Source organism: Neofelis nebulosa, chromosome 18, assembly GCF_028018385.1.
Source record: "Neofelis nebulosa isolate mNeoNeb1 chromosome 18, mNeoNeb1.pri, whole genome shotgun sequence".
NCBI lineage: Eukaryota > Metazoa > Chordata > Mammalia > Carnivora > Felidae > Neofelis > Neofelis nebulosa.
Window position 1 is genome coordinate 42,411,515 of NC_080799.1, and position 17,923 is coordinate 42,429,437.

At 46.9% G+C, this 17,923-nt stretch overlaps 1 protein-coding gene and 1 long non-coding RNA gene across 2 annotated transcripts; both read left to right on the forward strand.

The window, feature by feature from the left end:
• Positions 1 to 111: 111 nt before the first annotated feature.
• LOC131501367 (uncharacterized) lies at positions 112 to 4,304 on the forward strand. Its single transcript, XR_009256768.1, has 2 exons — positions 112 to 585; positions 4,020 to 4,304. It is a non-coding gene; the product is annotated as an uncharacterized LOC131501367 (long non-coding RNA).
• Positions 4,305 to 6,986: 2,682 nt separating this feature from the next.
• ZNF597 (zinc finger protein 597) lies at positions 6,987 to 15,002 on the forward strand. The gene is given in 5 exon segments (XM_058711380.1): positions 6,987 to 7,148; positions 7,336 to 7,370; positions 7,373 to 7,431; positions 8,197 to 8,323; positions 10,391 to 15,002. Coding segments are annotated over 5 exon segments (1,464 nt in total). The 5' UTR covers position 6,987; the 3' UTR covers positions 11,473 to 15,002.
• The last annotated feature ends 2,921 nt before the right edge of the window (positions 15,003 to 17,923 follow it).

Sequence of the window (17,923 nt, forward strand, 5' to 3'; positions counted from 1 at the left end):
GCCGGCGACGCAGGCCGGAAGCCCATTGGCCACCGGCCCCCCACGTGGGGGCGCCTCCGCCCGACGCTGCAGCTGCCCGAAGCCGCCGCCGTCATCTTAGGAGCTGGCAGCCTTCCCGTGAGGCCCGGCGGCCGGCGCAGGCGCAGACGAGCCGGATTCCGACCGGTGTGCCTCTGAGTTGCCTGGAATGGTGCAACGCGGGTGGGAGCCCACCGGCTCGGACCTTTTAGGGCCGACTGAGCACCCCGCGCGCACATACCCGGGCTCCGGAGACCAGGATTGCCCTCTGCCCTTCAGTCCTGGGCTAACGCTCCCCTCGGCTGGGCTTGGGGCTCGGGTTTTTCCGCGTCGAGCCGGGGAAGCGTGGGTGACGACCCGGCCGGCGGGCAGCAGCTTCCTGCCGGGCGACACGGCCTGCAGCCAGTCCGTCTCTTCACAAAGGCTGTGGTTGAGAACTGTCGCCGTGGCAATGGGCAGGGGTCGGTCGCACTCAAGGGACTGGAGGCTCTGTATCACAAGATCGAACTCAAGTTCTGTTCCTAGGGAACCCGTGCCGAGCAAAATCTTACAGTAATTTTAAGTCAGGTATTTATTCTTGCCTTCAAGTAAAAATGGTCCACAGAGCCAAAGGATGAAATAAGAAGGATGTGCTTAAAGCCAAAGGCTAAAATGATTCACCCTTAAAGAATTTAATTTATATCCAAATGAATAAACGTTATGACAGATTAAAAGTCTAAATAAAAGTAACACTATCTTAGAAAATAAGTTAAAAGCATATTCTTTTAACATTTTGAAAAGCAAAAGGTATCTAAAGTTTTAAAGGTAATTGGTATAAATAGATCAAGAGCAGTAGAACAATGCAATGTAAAACAACAAGGAATAATCCGTTGTCGACATAATATGCGTAGTGTCTGGTAGAATCTTGACTTACGTAAAGCAACCTTATTTATATTTCCTTTTTTTTTTTAACGTTTATTTATTTTTGAGACAAAGCGCGAGCAGGGGAGAGGCAGAAAGAGAGACACAGACTCTGAAGGAGGCTCCAGGCTCTGAGCTGACAGCACAGAGCCTGAGGCCGGGCTCAAACTCACAAGCCACGAGATCATGAGATCTCGACCTGTGCCAAAGTTGGATGCTTAACCCAGGCGCCCCTAAAAACACTCTCTAAACACAAATGAGAAAGTAACTATTTTCCTAAGGCTTACTATTTGCCAAACACTGTGCTAAGCTTCTAACACAGGATCTCTTTTATTCTCAGGACAAGGATACCACCTATTGCTACAAGGGTTATACAAGGTAGTTGTCCTCTGAAAAACATTCCACCCTCCAATCGGACCCTAATTGGTGTAATGACTTAAGCTCGGCCCCTTCTCTCCTGGTTCAGTGATTTGGGTAGTGTGGTTATCTGTCTCCTGTAGTTCTGTTTCACCAGGAGCGGTTATCTGTCTGAGAATCCAGTCTGTTCTCCTCCCTTGGGCTGCAAGGCCTCTTCGGGTGTACTGTTTTCTCTTGCCTCCGCGTGGCTCTTTTCACCCCCTGGCCATGGATCAAGCAGAGAGATTTCTAGAGGCACTACCCTTGAGGAGAGCCAGCTACTCCTGTAGATTAGCCACATTCCAAGCTGCCAAGCACAGGCAGTACTCCAGGGAGTACATGAAGGGAAACCCTCAATTCCTGCTTCCTCTGCTCCAGAACTCTTTTCCAGCCTTGGAGATAGGAGGTAATCAGGCTTCTCTGGGCCAGAGTGAGCAGCAAAGTACCATCTACATGGGCTGGCTCTGCCCTCCCCGAGCCCTGGCTTCATCACTCTGCTAATTTTGGAAGTAATACATACTTATTGTTCTATGAATCTCTAAGGTCAAGGTCTCTCCAGAAATCAAGGCATTTAAATTTTCACCTCTCCCCTCTGGTCCCCAGGCTGTCATCTGGCACATAGAGGAACAAAGTTGGGTACTACTCTCTTACACCAATCCTGAGTGATACTACCTACGTAGGGCCCTATTCGCTACTCAAATGGACTAGGGTTGGGGAGGGGGATAGCAGAGGCCGGCGATCAGGTTTCCCCAGCAATACACACACATTCAGGTTATAAACAATATTACTACTGCAACTAACAACTTTGTACAGAAACATGCACACACTGCAGATTATTCCTTTTATTTTTTTTGTTTAGAGAGAGAGAGAATGAGCCAGAGAGAGGGGCAGAGAGAGAGAGAGAGAGAGAATGAGTCAGAGAGAGGGGCAGAGAGAGAGAGAGAGAGTGAATCCCAAGCCCACTCCATGCTCAGTGCAGAACTCGACATGTGGCTCCATCCCGTGACCCTAGGATCATGACCAGAGCCAAAATCAAGAATCAAATGCTCAACTAACTGAGCCACCCAGGTGCCCCATTTTATTTCTTTAGGAAAAATTCCTAGAACATTGGTTAAAATTATTTTTTTTAAGTTTTTGTATTTATTTTGAGAGAGACAGAGACAGTGCAAGTGGGGAAGGGGCAGAGAAAAAGAAGGAGACAGAGAATCCCAAGCAGGCTTCACATTCACAGTGGGGCTTGAACCCACAAAACTGTTGAGATCGTGACCTGAGCTGAAACCAAGAGTCAGACGCTTAACTGATTGAGCCACCCAGGCACCCCAAACTTATTTTTAATTGGCCACATTTCAATTTGGAAACAAACTCCTGCCAGAACAGTTTTACTGGTTTATTCTGACACCAAGCCTGAGAACGCTCCTGTCCCACACAGCATCACCAACATGGGGTATTATCATTCCTTACCTCTCTGCATCTAAGTGATAAGATCTCATTTTAATGTGTATTTCTTAGTAAGTGTGATCACTTTCTCCTATTTTTATTAACCATTTATATCTCTTTATCTGATTTTCACTAATGTGTCCAACATGTGGTTTTGGTTTTGGTTTAATAGGGGGATGGGCGATCTTCTGACATAAAACATTTGTTTGAGAAGTATGCGTGCCATGCCCATGGTACATTCTCAGAAGCACAAACTGAAGGAGATATGGTGACAAGTAGGTCTCCCTCTCTCTGACTCTGAATGCCAGCGTCTCGTTCTCCATTTATATCATCGGGATAAGACTGGGATTACGGCTCGGATTCACAAAGACTGAGGCTGAAGCCAAATGCTGGTCCCCCTGTTTATGGTTAAGGGTCACTGGAGTACTCCTATCCCCACTCCAGACACCAATTCCTCTATAGTATTCCTGGAAGCTACGTTGAGGATCAGAACGTTCTCGGTAAATAGGGTATACAAGGAACGGAAACAGAGTCTTAAGGGAGACCTTGTCTAGTGTAGCAATGTTTGCCCCGCACGTTCAACGTTCCTTTGTCTGAGCAATGCCAGAGGGTGCCAGACTCTTGCTGACTCCTCTTCCACTTGGTTCCACTCTGACTAGACCCCTCTGTAAATGCACCCCTTTTCAGACCCTTAAATCAGAACTTGATTAACTTTCCAGGCTTTGCTTGAGGTTACTTTTTTTTTTTTTTTTTTTTGTACAGAAATGTGATTTCATTTCCATTTTCTCAGTGTAATTCTCAAAGTTCAGCCTTAATTCTCCTTCTTCCAAGCTCCCGGGAAACACATCACTACAGGAAGCTCTGTGTGGATTACAACAACGTATCTAATTGCTAAAGAACCAATGTATCCTCATCTTAATGTAAAAACCTTTTCAGGGGCGCCTGGGTGGCTCAGTTGGTTAAGCGTCCTACTCTTGGTTTCAGTTCAGGTCACGATCTCGTGGTTTTATGAGTTTGGGCCCCATGTTGTGCTCTGTGCTGGCAGCACAGAGCCCGCTTGGGATTCTCTCTCTCCCTGCCCCTCGCCACTTGTGCGGTCTCTGTCTCTCTCAAAATAAATACATAAACTTAAAAAAAAACCTTTTCAATTATGAAGCTCATACTTTCTGAGCACTTCTATTATGCTCAGGTGTTGCATGACATAGTATCTCATTTAATCGTCCTAATAATGACATGAGGTAGTTATGCTCATTGTTCCTGTTTTGCAGCAATGGAAACTGAGGCCTTGAGAGGTTAAATAAGGAATCCAAGATGTTAGGGCTGTTAAGGTGTTGGGAGCAATTTCAGCCCACACCGCCCAACTCCACACTCCTGCCTTAACTGCCGTGCTAATTTTGAAAGAAATGCACACCCACTGGAATAAGAAAAATATAGAAGAGCATAAAGAGGAAAAAATTACCCTTGGCTCACCAACCCAAGATGAACACTCAAAATGTGCACGTGTCCTTATTGCTCTCTTCGGTATGTTTTTAATAATGACATTGTCTTACATAAGTTTTGTATCCTGTTTTCATTTTATTTTTTATTTTTATTTTATTTTTGGGAGAGAGAGAGCATGAGCGGGAAAGGGGCAGAGAGAGAGGGAGACACAGAATCTGAAGCAGGCTCCAGGCTCTGCACTATTGGCACAAAGCCTGACGCAGGACTCGAACTCACAGATGGTGAGATCATGACCTGAGCTGAAATTGGACGCTTAACCGCCTGAGCCACCCAGGCGCCCCTGTATCCCTATTTTCAAAAAAATGTTTATTTATTGGGACACCTGGGTGGCTCAGTTGGTTGAGCATTTTGACTTCGGCTCAGGTCATAATCTCCTGGTTCGTGAGTTTAAGCCCCACATTGGTCTTGCTGCCATCGGCTTAGAGTCTGCTTCAGATCCTCTGTCCCCCTCTCTCTGCCCCTACCCTGCTTGTGCTCTACCAAAAAAAAATTTTTTTTATGTTTATTTATTTAATGGGGGGTGGGAGGCTCACGAGCGAGGGAGGGGCAGAGAGAGAAAGGGAGAGAGAGAATCCCAAGCAGGCTCTGCACTGTCAGTGCAGAGCCAAACACGGGGCTCAATCCATGAACCGTGACATCATGACCCGAGCCGAAATCAAGAGTCCGACACTTAACTCACTGAGCTGCAGAGCTGCCCCGCAAGCTTTCAAGCTCCCTTCTTGATCTACTTGCATAGTTCTGGTAGTTAGAAGGTCTAGGGAAGATTTTGTTTCCTGTCCCATTTCAGAGGTAGCCCTCTCTCTCTGGTTATTCATTGAGTTAATTCCACAGTTTCACTTCTGGTCATTGGAAACTGTGCTTATATCTTTGTAATGAGACCAAAGTTCAAAGGAAAGGGCCAGGAGAGCCTCTTATTCTTGGTGAAAGGGCCAGAAATCAAAATCAAGAGAATGTGAGCCCCGAATGAGATATCCCTGATATAAGAATAGCGTTAAATAAAAGCCCAAAGGAAGAGGGGGAAAGACGACTGCTCGAGCACTACCATGATTCTATGATGAATGTGCTTTGAGTCTAGACCTCCGCGTACCAGGCTGTCAGCTGTTCTTGCACATCTCTGCCTTGACTCCGTCTGGCGAGTCGCTGAGTTTGTCCTTCTCATTCTTCCACCTCTGCTTTCGCAACCTTTCTCCTTCCTCCCGGGATCCCCAGATCCCTCTTTTGTAACCCATTCCCAGAAGGCCTAGCTCTTTGCTGTCCACAGATGTCATTTGTGGCAGACGCTCTTAGTTATCTATTCGACATCTGTTCTACTGCTTTCTCTTTCTTTTCCGACGGAGCCATGATTTTGTGAGGGTCAAAGGCCAGGGGAAGGTGGGTCCTTCCACCAGTGCTAGGCGGTGAACCACGGTTGATCAAAATCAATTACGGTAGCTATAGTCTTTTTGCTCTTGAGAATGACTGGTTTGGGATGGGTAGGTACCTGGTACACTCCACATCTGCATGTATTATGTGGATTCCATTGTCACCTCCGCCAACATGCTGAGAATGGGAGAGGAGAAACATGGAAGCATTGGGACCTTGGTGTCACCGAGAAACTGGATTAACCAACCTTTACCTGCCCTACTCTTGAACATAGTTTTCTTGGGTTTTCTGTTACTTGCAACTGAAACCATACTAGCTGATATTCCTCCCATTCCCACGACTTATTTTGTCAATTCCAATGACACTGTTCCGGTAACCATGCAACCATTTCTTGAGGAACCCTTTAGCTACACGCACATGCTTGGCACCAGAATAAGAAAACATACTGAGACTTACCCAGAATTTTCTATTACTTATTATCTCAATTGTTTTTTCACCTTTGTATATCGACACCTTTGTAAACCGACAACTTACTTGAAACCACTCTCTGAGGAGAAGCATCCGGAGCTTTGAAGCTGAGAAAAGCAAAGTTGTATATTAACCAAGGTAACCCAAGCAATTAGTGGCAAAGCGTGGGAAGGAGCTCAATTTTAAATTCCAAATCCCTACACCACGGCACCCAGTCCGTCAAGTGTAAACTATGTGGCGAACTATGTGGCGATGGGGCCGGACGAATGTGAGGTATTCGGAGGTATACGTGTCTCACGAAGCAAGCCTATTGCTCTATTCCCGCTTGAGCTTCGCTGTGGCTGAGCTTGATCTGGCTCAGCTGGGCTGCAGCCACAGGTCACGAGAAAACATCGCATGCGAGACTAGTAACCGGCCGAAGCTGATCTGAACTTTGTCCACGCAGAAGACACCCCTTTTCATCCCACCGCCCCACAGTCCGTCCCAGATACAGCGGACTTTATTGCACAGGCCGAGACTAGGACGTGCACTCCTGGCCACTCCCTCACCTCACCCCGTCCGCACCGACGTTTCGGATCCACAGGGGACACTTGCCGCTCGAACTCACATTTCAGGGCCGACAGTCTTTCGGGTTCTGGAGTCTCCCGGTCTTGCTTTCTTTATTCCCTGAAACGTTACGTCGCTCTGGGATCACCCTATCTCTTCACACCCTACATATTCACTTACCTGCCTGCAGGTAAGCTGGCAGGAGCTCACCCCGGAGACTCAGGAAGCGGATCCGGAAATATTTGCTTCGAGAGATGGATGAAAAACCACATTTCCCAGCACGCTCCGTGAGAGAGCTGTCCTCCCTTAGCGGGCTCGATTGGTCAACACACGAGAAGGACCGCCCCTTCGGAGGCAGCGATGGCCAATCACAGGGCAGGGTTTCGAAAACGCAAGGGGGCGTGCCGTTTCCGGAGGCTTTCCCGGCAGCTCCCACGTAAAGGAGCGTGGGAATCTAGCAGTGCCTCGGGCTCTAGGTCTGGAGAGTCAGTGGGGCGTCGGCCTCTGCTCCTTCTCTCCGGGTACGGGAGATTTTCTAGGATCGTTAGTCTCACAGCGGTAGGTGGCACCTGGCCGGCCCGGGATCGGCCCCTCCGAGGCTGAGCCACGAAGAGCGGTCGGCTCAGGTTTTAAAGGGGTTGGAAAAGCGAGGGAGCCCTGGGAGTGCAGCCAGTTGGCCCCTCGGGGGGTTATTCTCTCTCCTCCCAGATCTGTCCCGAAGTCAGTGTGTCGACTTGAGGAAGGCTTCCCCTCCCCCACCCCCACCCCGAGATGGAGTCCACGCTCCCGACAACCGGGGCCCAGGTAAGACTAGGTCCCTTCTCGGGGTCCCCGTTCCTCTCGATATTTTCCAGCCTCTACCTGTCCTTCTTTGGAAGAGGGTTAGGAACGCCCCTTTCTGTGGGAGGGCTCCTCATCCCCCAAAAGCCCTTTGACCAAGCTGTCTTTGTTCCTAGACCAGGCGCTTGGGAGAAATGGCTCCTCAAAATCTTTCTGAACCACCAACTCGGAGCAGGGCCCATTGGTGAAGGCTAGGAGTATCTCAAAGTGTCTTTCTGGAATGTTGCTCCAACTGAAGATTTCTAGGGTCACCCCACACCTTTTGAATAAATACAAAAACAAACAAACACAACAAACAAAACCGCAGGTGATTCTTAATCACATCGAGGCTCTATTGGTTTATAACACTGGTAAACTGAACGAAGGAGGACAAGGCCTGGATGTGATTCTAAAGAGAGCTCAGCAGTGAGTGTCATGTGGAAGGAGAGAGACTAGCAAGGAGAAGAAATCTCTTCTAGAACTTCTCACAGTTCACCGTGTTGGTCCTTGTACCACTGCCTCAAAAATTATGTCTATTTTCACTCCTTTGCGATTTACACCACTCTTCCCCTCCTCCCCCCCCCCCCCCCCCTTAGAACCCATTTATACATCATCCTCAGCACTCAGGAACCTTTGACACCAAGCCCATTTCTTCCTTGGTCTGATGTTTCTAGCTCTTCCCCGCCTACACTGAGTGAGGGGGTGGCCTTAGGGCCTTTTGTCCTGAGATGGGCTCTAATGTTGTTTCAGGGACCGATGCTGTTTGAGGATCTGGCTGTGTTTTTTTCTCAAGAGGAGTGTGTGTGTCTGCACTCTGTCCAGAGGTCCCTCAGCAGAGACACTACACAGGAGTGTTTCGAGGAGATGGCCTTGATGGGTAAGGCAGTTATTTTTCTTGCATTTTGGAACTTTGGTCAGTTCTAGGAGCAGGATTTCATGTCTCGTTGACATGTTGGTATGGGGCAGTGGGACCCATCTCTGGGTGATCTATGTGGATATGATAAGAACTTGCATGACAGAACTTTGCGGTTTTCAAAGGATGAGATGATTTCTTAAGACAAAAAATCCAATCTAATACAGTGACTATGGTTTTGCATGAAACCTGGCAGTACCTACTAATCTTCCCAAATATTTGTTATAGTCAGTTTACAGTTTTACTTGCAAAACCTCATGAGTGTAGGTTACTATCATTTGTTAAAGATTCAAAGTTAATTTACTTTTTTTTTTAACGTTTATTTATTTTTCAGACAGAGAGAGACAGAGCATGAACGGGGGAGGGTCAGAGAGAGAGGGAGACACAGAATCCAAAACAGGCTCCAGGCTCCAAGCGGTCAGCACAGAGCCCGATGCGGGGCTCGAACCCACGGACCGCGAGATCATGACCTGAGCCGAAGTCGGCCGCCCAACCGACTGAGCCACCCAGGCGCCCCAAAATTAATTTACTCTTAAAGGGGTGCTATGCCTTTTTCACCTAAGGGGAGCTGTATGCAGAAATGTTCCCATGCCGGAGTGGTGTTTGTCTCTGACCAGGATTGACTTTTGGAACTATATCATATCAGAGTTACAGGTATTCTAACATTCTTTCTATTTTTACTGTCTGTGTCATTTCTAGATCTGTTTCTGTTAATTGATTGTGCTCCTACTTATGGGTCATAGTTTTCTGCTTCTTTACCTGTCTAATAATTTTTGATTGGATGCTGGACATTGTCAGTTTCACGTTGTTGGATGTTGGCTTTTGTTGTACTTTTTAAAATATTTTTGGACTTTGCATTTAAGTTATTTGGGATCAGTGTGATCCTTTCAGGGCTTGCTTTTTGCTTTGTTGGGGTGTATTCAGAGCAGCCTTTAGTCTAGGGCTGATCTGACCTGCTGCTCACGCAGTCTTTCTGAGGATGCTGCCCGATGCCTTGTGTGTTCCACTTTGGCTGGTGGGGAACATGAACTACTGAACTATTGTGTGAGCTCTGAAGCTTGTTCTGTCCCTTTTTGATGATTCTTTTTCCAGTCTGGGGTAGTTTTCTCACATGCACTTAAAGACTAATACTCAGCCAAAGTCTTAAGGGGACCCTATCTAGATGCCCAGAGCTCTGCCTGGGCACCTGTCTCGTCCCCAGTATTTTGCTGTCAAATCCTAGCCGTCTCGGCATCCCTGAATTTGGTCTCCTCGAGTCAGTAAAACCATTGGGTATCATTTGAATTCCTACACTGCACTGCAACCCAGAAACCCTTTCTGGGCAGTGCACTGGGGCAATCATAGGGCTGTTTCTCCAGAAGGACAGACTCTTTTTGCATTGACATGTTGGCTTTATAAATTAAGAATATTTGGACAGATGTTAAAAAGGAATGCTTTTTGGCAGGCCCAAGGTCTGTTAGCCATCCTAGGAGCGAGACTGGTTCTTATTTGGCTGCTGCATGCATGGCACTCTACATTGATCTTTCCTCGGGGAGAGGTAAAGAAATTTTGAAGAACTCTCCTAGTGACAATAAAACTATTTGTAATAAGCACAGTGTTTCTCTGCTAGATAGAACAATCCTTACTTGCTCTCTCTTTTTCTCTCTTCAATATGAACCCCAGTCTCTCTTCCAGTTGTGGTCGCTCAGCTGTCACTTGAGATCGCATAAATGATGAAAAGTTCTGGAGACATAGGAGACTAACTGGAAGCCCCCTGTAGGCAGTGTGTACCAAGAGTGCCCTTAGTTCCTATCCCACTGGACCCTGACTTCGTTACAGCTCTTTTCTCCTTCCACCCCTCACAGGCTCACCTACCACCAGATCCGTGGGGAAGCCAGTAGAGCCTGCTGGCCTGATTTTGTACAGTGCATCAGTGTCTGGGTTCTGGGATAAGCCGTCTACAGTTTCTCGGTCCTCTGTGTAACTAGCTTCTTTCCCAGTACCACCTGAGGGTGCTGTCTATGTTTTGCTTTCTTTTGTTTTTATCTGCAGGAGGGAAAGGCAAGACTGAGATTACTCAGCAGCTAAATCTAGACTCTATGGGAGTTGAGGAACTGGCCCCAGAAAACTCCTCCATTGCTGTGCCCCTTGTCTATTACCCAGAAAAATCTTCTGAGACCGGAGGTGGAGACCCTGAAAGGAAAGTATCAGGTGGAACTCCTGCTTGCAAGAAAAGGTTCAAAAGCCTATTAGTTACCATCAAAAACCATACTCCATTAATAGACCCACCTCAATGTCTAGAAACTACAGCACTTTCTGAAATTCTTGAATTTTCTGGGGAAGAAGCCAAAAATTTGTATAAGTGTCCTGAATGTGACCAAAGCTTCAGTGATAATTCATACCTTGTTTTGCATCAGAGAACTCATTCAGGAGAGAAGAAGTATAAACGTGGTGACTGTGGGAAGGTTTTCAATCACAGAGCTAACCTGAGGACACACAGGAGAAGCCACGCTGGCGAGAAGCCTTATAAGTGTGCTGAGTGCGGCAGCAGCTTCCGCCAGCACTCACATCTGTCTCGGCACATGAATAGCCACATAAAGGAGACGCCCCACACATGTGGCATCTGTGGGAGAGGTTCTTTGTGGCCCCCAGGGTTGGCACAGCATCAGAAAACCCACGCTGCCAAAAAAGCCTATGAATGTACCGACTGTTGTAAAGGTTTCGGTCAGAAGACAAATCTTGCTTTGCGTGAGGAAACGCACACGTCAGCCACCCGGTACCCGTGCACTCAGTGTGTGAAGTGCTTTGGACAGCCCTCACACTCTGTCCTCCCCGAGCAGGGCCACGAGGACGACTGTGAGGACGACGCTGAACACTGCGGTGACTGCAGAGAAAATTTGCTTTTGTTCTCAAAATTCAAACCCTTAAAATGTCCCGAGTGCGCAGTGACCTTCCTCCGTGTCTCTGAGCTTATTTCCCATCAGAGCATTCACAGGGGGGAAAAGCCCCATAAATGTAAAACATGTACAAAGAGCTCTATTTTGGACTCAGAGCTCGCATGCCACCAGAAGAGCCACACAGGAGAGGAGCCTTTTAAACGTACCACGTGTGGGAAAAAGTTTCAGGTTGAATAGACATCTCGTTATTCATCAGCAAACCCATAAGAAAACCACCATGTAAATATAGCCAGTTTGCATTCCTACTCTGCTTTTCCGTATCTGTACTGAAAACCAGGGAGGAGTCGTCCTTTATATGCCAGACGCGTGACACGCATTCCGTGCCCTGCACCCCAACCTTGCTTTGGGCACTGTGATTTCTACTTTATAACCGAGGAAGCATAATCATTGTCACAGCCAGTGAATGAAGCCAGGATTCAGTAACTCACTCGCTGTTCAGGTACCATTTGGATGAGCCAGATAATGATACAGAACTTTTTTTTAATTCAGTTTTCATTAAACTGAAAGTTTTGCTGGAGTTGTTTTAATTTTGTGACATGGTTTGTAAGTTCACTTCTGGAAGGAGAAGAATTTTGTTTCATTTTTTTTGCCGGTTCTGCAGATCTCGTGTCTAGGAAAGTAATGCATCTCTGTGTTACGCTTTTTTTGACTATAACTCTCTGAATGTAACATTTGTTCTGAGAGCTGATATTTCACGTGCTAGTTTCTGAAGTGGTTTGGAAGCTTGTATTTCTGGTGTGGAAAGTTCCCACATAGGTGGACAGGTTGGTGTTATGATGCCGATTAGTATCTTTGGAGTTCCCATTCTGAGATCTGATGCCACTGGCCTTTCTGACTCATTTGCAAGGAGTTTTGACAGTCTGACTGTAGCCCTTTCTGGTGCCTAGACTTGAGTGAAAGTTACTTGCTTCTCTCTGAAAGGATTTACCTCTAAGTCTCTACCAAAGCACATTACCTGCCTTTCTATGAGTAATAGTAACTGGTGTTTAGTGAACCTGGTATATTATCTAATGTAATCTTCAGGATAAATCTGACAGAGAAAGGGCTATCCTTGTTTCATAAATGAGGAAACTGAAGCCCACAGAGGGTAAAGTCAAAGTCAGTACGTTGCCCAAGACGAAAATAGCAATGTACTGAAGCCGGCACTTAACCTTGGGTCCCTCTGACGGTAAAGGTTGTGCATTCTTCAGTATTGTTGTGTGTTGGCTTTGTGCTGGGGCCGGAAGCCACCGGGGAGGCTGAGCTGGGTGGATGAGAGCAGTCATCATGGAGGCTACCCTGTGCACACGCATCCTAGAACCCCTCCACTGCCCTGTGCTTTATCCCAAGCCTGACTTACATGTATGCTTATAAAGCAAAAGAAAGATTCCCCAAGACTTCCGGTTCAAATTCCCATCCCTGTGATCAGATCAGAGACTGCAGACTCTACAGAGTACAGTCCTTATGGTTTTAGTTGGGTTTGGTTTAAAAAACAAAATGTCCTCTTCATCTCCAAAGAAAAATACGTACAGAGAACGCTTAAGAGTTTCACCAAACTACCTGACACCACGTAAGTCTTTAGATACTGCCGTTAACATATAAATATCGGAGCAAGATATTCTTAAATGGGTTGGTCATTCATGTTCAAGAATCAGGGAATCTTGTAAAGATACATTCATACACGATTTCGCTTTAAAGAAAAACTGTGTGCCTATCAGCAAAGCTGTTTTTAAATGGCCTTTTGATCAGGATGTGAGAATGGTCTTACTCTACTTAAACACTATAGAAGTATGGCATTGACTAAAATGGGGTTGTCACTGGGAAACCGCGTGAGCAATAGTACGCCTCTTTAGGCAAGTAGTACTTGGAAGATGTGGTTTTTCTACAGGACGGCAGGTTGAGAACTGAATATACAAAATGATGGAGGCTGCTGCTCTAAGCTCTTAACACTGTGCAGAGGCAAGAAAGTATTCCTGGGGAGTAAGGGAAATGGAGACCCCAACCCAGCTCACTCCTAACTCCCTTTTTGTCGGTCTTGTTTCTTGTTTGCAGCTCCACAGTTGAGACCCTGTGATCTGAATGTCAGGGTCACGTTTGACTCTCTGTTTCGGATGTCTCCACTCAATGCGAGACACCAGTCCGCTGGGGCTTTCGGATCTGAAATTAAAAAGTGAAGTTATCTGCAGGTTTTTCTTCAGCAAGTCTCTGGGGAGCTTAGAATTGTGTAGAAAGATGGTCTCTAGTTGGATTTCTTTATCAGCCAACTTTGGGACGTACTTTGCTAAACACCAGAAAGTAATATCTGCCAGCTCCCCTGCTTCCGCCTTTGGTGGGAGCATTATCACATATTAGCAGCTCTCCTGTTTCAGCCGAATGAACAGGGTTGCGGGGTGGGGAATGAAACTGGGAAAGAAGCCCCTGCTTGCAGAGTTGCTGCAGAAAGAAGTAGGGAAGGCTATCTTAGAAGGCGCTTGTGCAGAATGGGGCTGACATAAGACATGGAAGCTGTCATCCTTTCCTTTGCTCCTAAGACAGTATGGGGGAGGGTGAGCCCTTATGCTGTAAGTGCTGTTCTGCACCTCACTGTGGGAAGTCACCTTTCCAGATGAGGCTTCCTTCACAATTAATTGCAGGTTTTACATTTTTCTTCATTCTCTAGATTTTGTAAGATTATGTCAAGCCTCCATAATTGATAAGAGAAATAGCATTTTTATAAAGACATTAACATACACAGAAGTGTAATTAAAATGCCTTTGTGGTGTAGTAACCATTGCTAAGGACCAGTATGTAGAAAAAAAAAAAAAAAAAAAGAAAAACCAGTTTGAGTGTCAGTTACTGTGAAAGAGGCATATTTTCAGTTGTTGCCTTATTGTGCATTTGCACGTAAACACACTTGCTGGATGTAATTCAAGCTGCTCTGAGCCCAGGGAGTTGGAAGGAAGGGTGAGTTCACCAATGAAATCCATGCTGTTTTTATGATGATGGCTTTTTTACCCTTCTGTTTACAGTGTCAACTGATGGAGATAGATTTCGCAGTTTGTCATTAAGTCAGAGATATTAGCCAACTATGTTAGTATTAACAAATCCCGGATAAAATAATATATGCAGGAGTTTATCGTTAGGAGTGGTTGGTTCGCTACCTTTTGCGGCATGGATGTTGACATACTATGCAGGGTGAGAACTCTGTACGAAGAAATTGACTTTTGAACAAATTTGATTTCTGTTGATGGATAAAAAAAATGTATACCAAACATGTCTTTAATGTGATCGCCTGAATATCATGGCGCATTAACAACCATCATTGCTACAGACAGCATTATTCCAGTAGAATTCAGATGTCCACTTTATATTTTATAACTAAAGAAATGGTGGAATTTAGTTGTTAATCCCAAAGGAGTTGGACTCAAAATAGTTCTGTTTAGAGCTTCGTTACAGTAGTTAATAGGCTATTCACATCTCCCCATTTAACACAGAAAATGACTAACCCAGTAGAAAGGGAGTTACAACTAAAAACAAGTTACATTTCACAGTAAATGGTGTTTTGAGTCTTTGACTTCTGAGATTTCATGTAATTACGTGGCATTGTTCTGATGACTGCAGCGTGTTATAAGGTCTAATACCCCAGATTTTGCTTAATCTGCCAGTACTGCACATGTGTACAAAGTAGATTATAGTTTATCTAAATAGTCTATTTTGAATTGTTCATTAAACTTGTTGTCTTTATAGGATTTCAGTAGTAAAGTGTTTTTGCTTTCGCCATCTGTTTAAAAGTAACTAAATGGTCTTATTTGAAGTATGCCTACTCATCTGTTTTCGTTTTGTAGACTGAGAGAACTAATATCAGGATGATCACTACCCATCTTTTCACCGCCCATCTGACTACAGGTTTTTTGTCTTTTAGTTTTCAACATCCCTCCTTGCATTAACACTCTCGGGGGCGGGGGTGGGGGGTGGGGTGGGGGTACTATAACATATATGTACATTTGTATAACCCTGAGAAAATGCTGCAATCTCTAGTTCCTCTGAATACCTCAGAAGTATGTTTGTTGTATGCACTTGTACTGTCTAATGTTTTGATTTTACAGATTTTGGTATATTCTCATCACTCTTAGCTCCAGAATGCACGCCGTCACTAGGCCGTGATTGTCTGTCTATCTGACACGCGATTTGGCATCTAATAAATGCTGTTCTTGATGATGCAATGAAGTGAACTTTTTCTTTTACACTGCAGCGGTTTTACATGGCAGCGAATTTTGAAAACTGGCGGGACTGTGGTTTGCAGTGTGAACGAGTGACTTCCAGCCGCGTAATAACGGAGGTAAAAATCGCACAGGAAAATTCCAGCGCGAACCGTGGGACCGCCCTGGACTTCGATGTCTCCTCCCGCCGCGGCGGTCCGGAGTCCGGCACCTCCGACCGCGCAACCAGGGGAGTGCCCTCGTGCTGCCCGCCCAGCGCCGGGGGTACGAGCCGCCCTCCCGCGGTTCGGCTCCCAGGGCCTCTGCGCGGTCAAGGAGCGCAGGCCGGCGGGAATGCCAGCGAGAAGAGACGCGCTAGAGCTCGTCTAGAGCCGGGCTGGCAACAGGAAGTCGCGCGCTCACTTCCGGTGCCCTCTTCGGGTGGCGCGCCTGCGCGCTCCCGGGGCGGCCGTGGCGCGAATTGTGGCGGTCATGCGGCGGCTGTCCTGGCGGGGCCCCTGACCCACCCCCGTGACTCACCGCGGGGTGGTCTTCGCAGAAATTGGGCCGCGGCCCGGGAGAGTTTGCTACGGGTCCCTCAGGTCTTGCCCTCCGCGCCACGGGTGTGACTGGGACCGAACGATTCTCTGCCCCGCGAACTCTAGGCACCGGCTGCCCCGAGGGCGGGAGGAGCCCGTGCTACCTCCCCGGCCCGAGCCCTGCTTTGACAGTGCGAAACTGCGGGCACGCCTTGCTCGCGTGCCTTTGGCTTGTAGAAAGGGACGCTTTGTGCTTCTCTCTAGACCCGGCGCCAGTCTCCGTCTGCTTTCTGTGTGTCCCGCAGCCGAATTCTAACGTGCTTCTTTAGAGTATCCTGGCCTCACCTGACTACAGGGTCCCCCCGCCGCCAAGCGAGCTTCGCCACTCCTATGACTGCGAAGACGTCGCTTTAGGTGTAGCCCAGATTTCTTCTCTCCCTGCGCTCCAGATCCCTATATTCAAGTGTCTGTGAGACATCTTCCTTTGGATGTCCCCGACACATCAAAGCACATGCCCTACCCCGAACTCAGGCTTTTTAGTCCTTGATCTGTTTGCCTCCAGTATGTGGCGCCACACACACACACAATTGCTCACGCTACCAACACACTCCCTTTCTCCACTCGCGCATTCCATCATCAAGTTCTGGGGATTCTACCTCAGAAATGTTTCTCAGACCTGACTGATTCTCTGTGTTTCCACTGGCTCCACCTTTAACTACTGGCTGAGGTCGACGGAAACAGCCCTCTGACCTCTCACATCACTCGGTCTCTGCCAGCACAGCCAACACCTCCGATCATGTCACCATCCAACTTGACATCTTCCACTGGCTTCTCATCGTCCTTAGGGTAACATCCAAAATAGTCAATGCATGGGGCGCCTGGGTGGCGCAGTCGGTTAAGCGTCCGACTTCAGCCAGGTCACGATCTCGCGGTCCGTGGGTTCGAGCCCCGCGTCGGGCTCTGGGCTGATGGCTCGGAGCCTGGAGCCTGTTTCCGATTCTGTGTCTCCCTCTCTCTCTGCCCCTCCCCTGTTCATGCTCTGTCTCTCTCTGTCCCAAAAATAAATAAAAAAAACGTTGAAAAAAAAATTAAAAAAAAACAAAAAACAAAATAGTCAATGCAACCTTCCTAACCATTACTGCCCTGCCAACTCCAGCCACTTTCTTTATTCTCTCTCTCTCTCTCCAACTGCACTTTCAGTTCAAATACACCAAGCTCTTTACTTAAGAATTGTTAACACACTTTTTCTTTTAGCAGTAACCACCCCCCCCATCCCTACCTACCATTACCAAATTGAATAGTAATTATAAAACGGATGTTTTAATGTCTGTGGGCGCAGGGACCAGACACATGGCAAGTGCTTAAAATTGTGCATAAAGAAGGACATTTCTGTGGCTCTGTTACTTTTACACTGTTGGATACAGCTACAAGACTGACTGGAAGAGGGGCGCCTGGGTGGCGCAGTCGGTTAAGCGTCGGACTTCAGCCAGGTCACGATCTCACGGTCCGTGAGTTCGAGCCCCGCGTCAGGCTCTGGGCTGATGGCTTGGAGCCTGGAGCCTGTTTCCGATTCTGTGTCTCCCTCTCTCTCTGCCCCTCCCCCGGTCATGCTCTGTCTCTCTCTGTCCCAAAAATAAATAAAAAACGTTGAAAAAAAAATTAAAAAAAAAAAAAAAAAGACTGACTGGAAGAAAGGGAATAGGCAGTGGTGTTGTCAGTTCAAGTAGGCAGGAGGTTTAACAGTGGCCAAGAAAAGCTGTAAGGAATTTAGCAAAAAGCCTGACTAAGCTAGTTCTCAGGATAAAATGTTAAAGATGTTCTATTGCCTGGCAAGAATAATTCAGCAAAGATGCACAACTGCTACAAGCCACATTTGAAGGAAGTGAGGTAAATGTGGTTTGAATTTCAAATAGAATTGTGTTCAGCACAAAC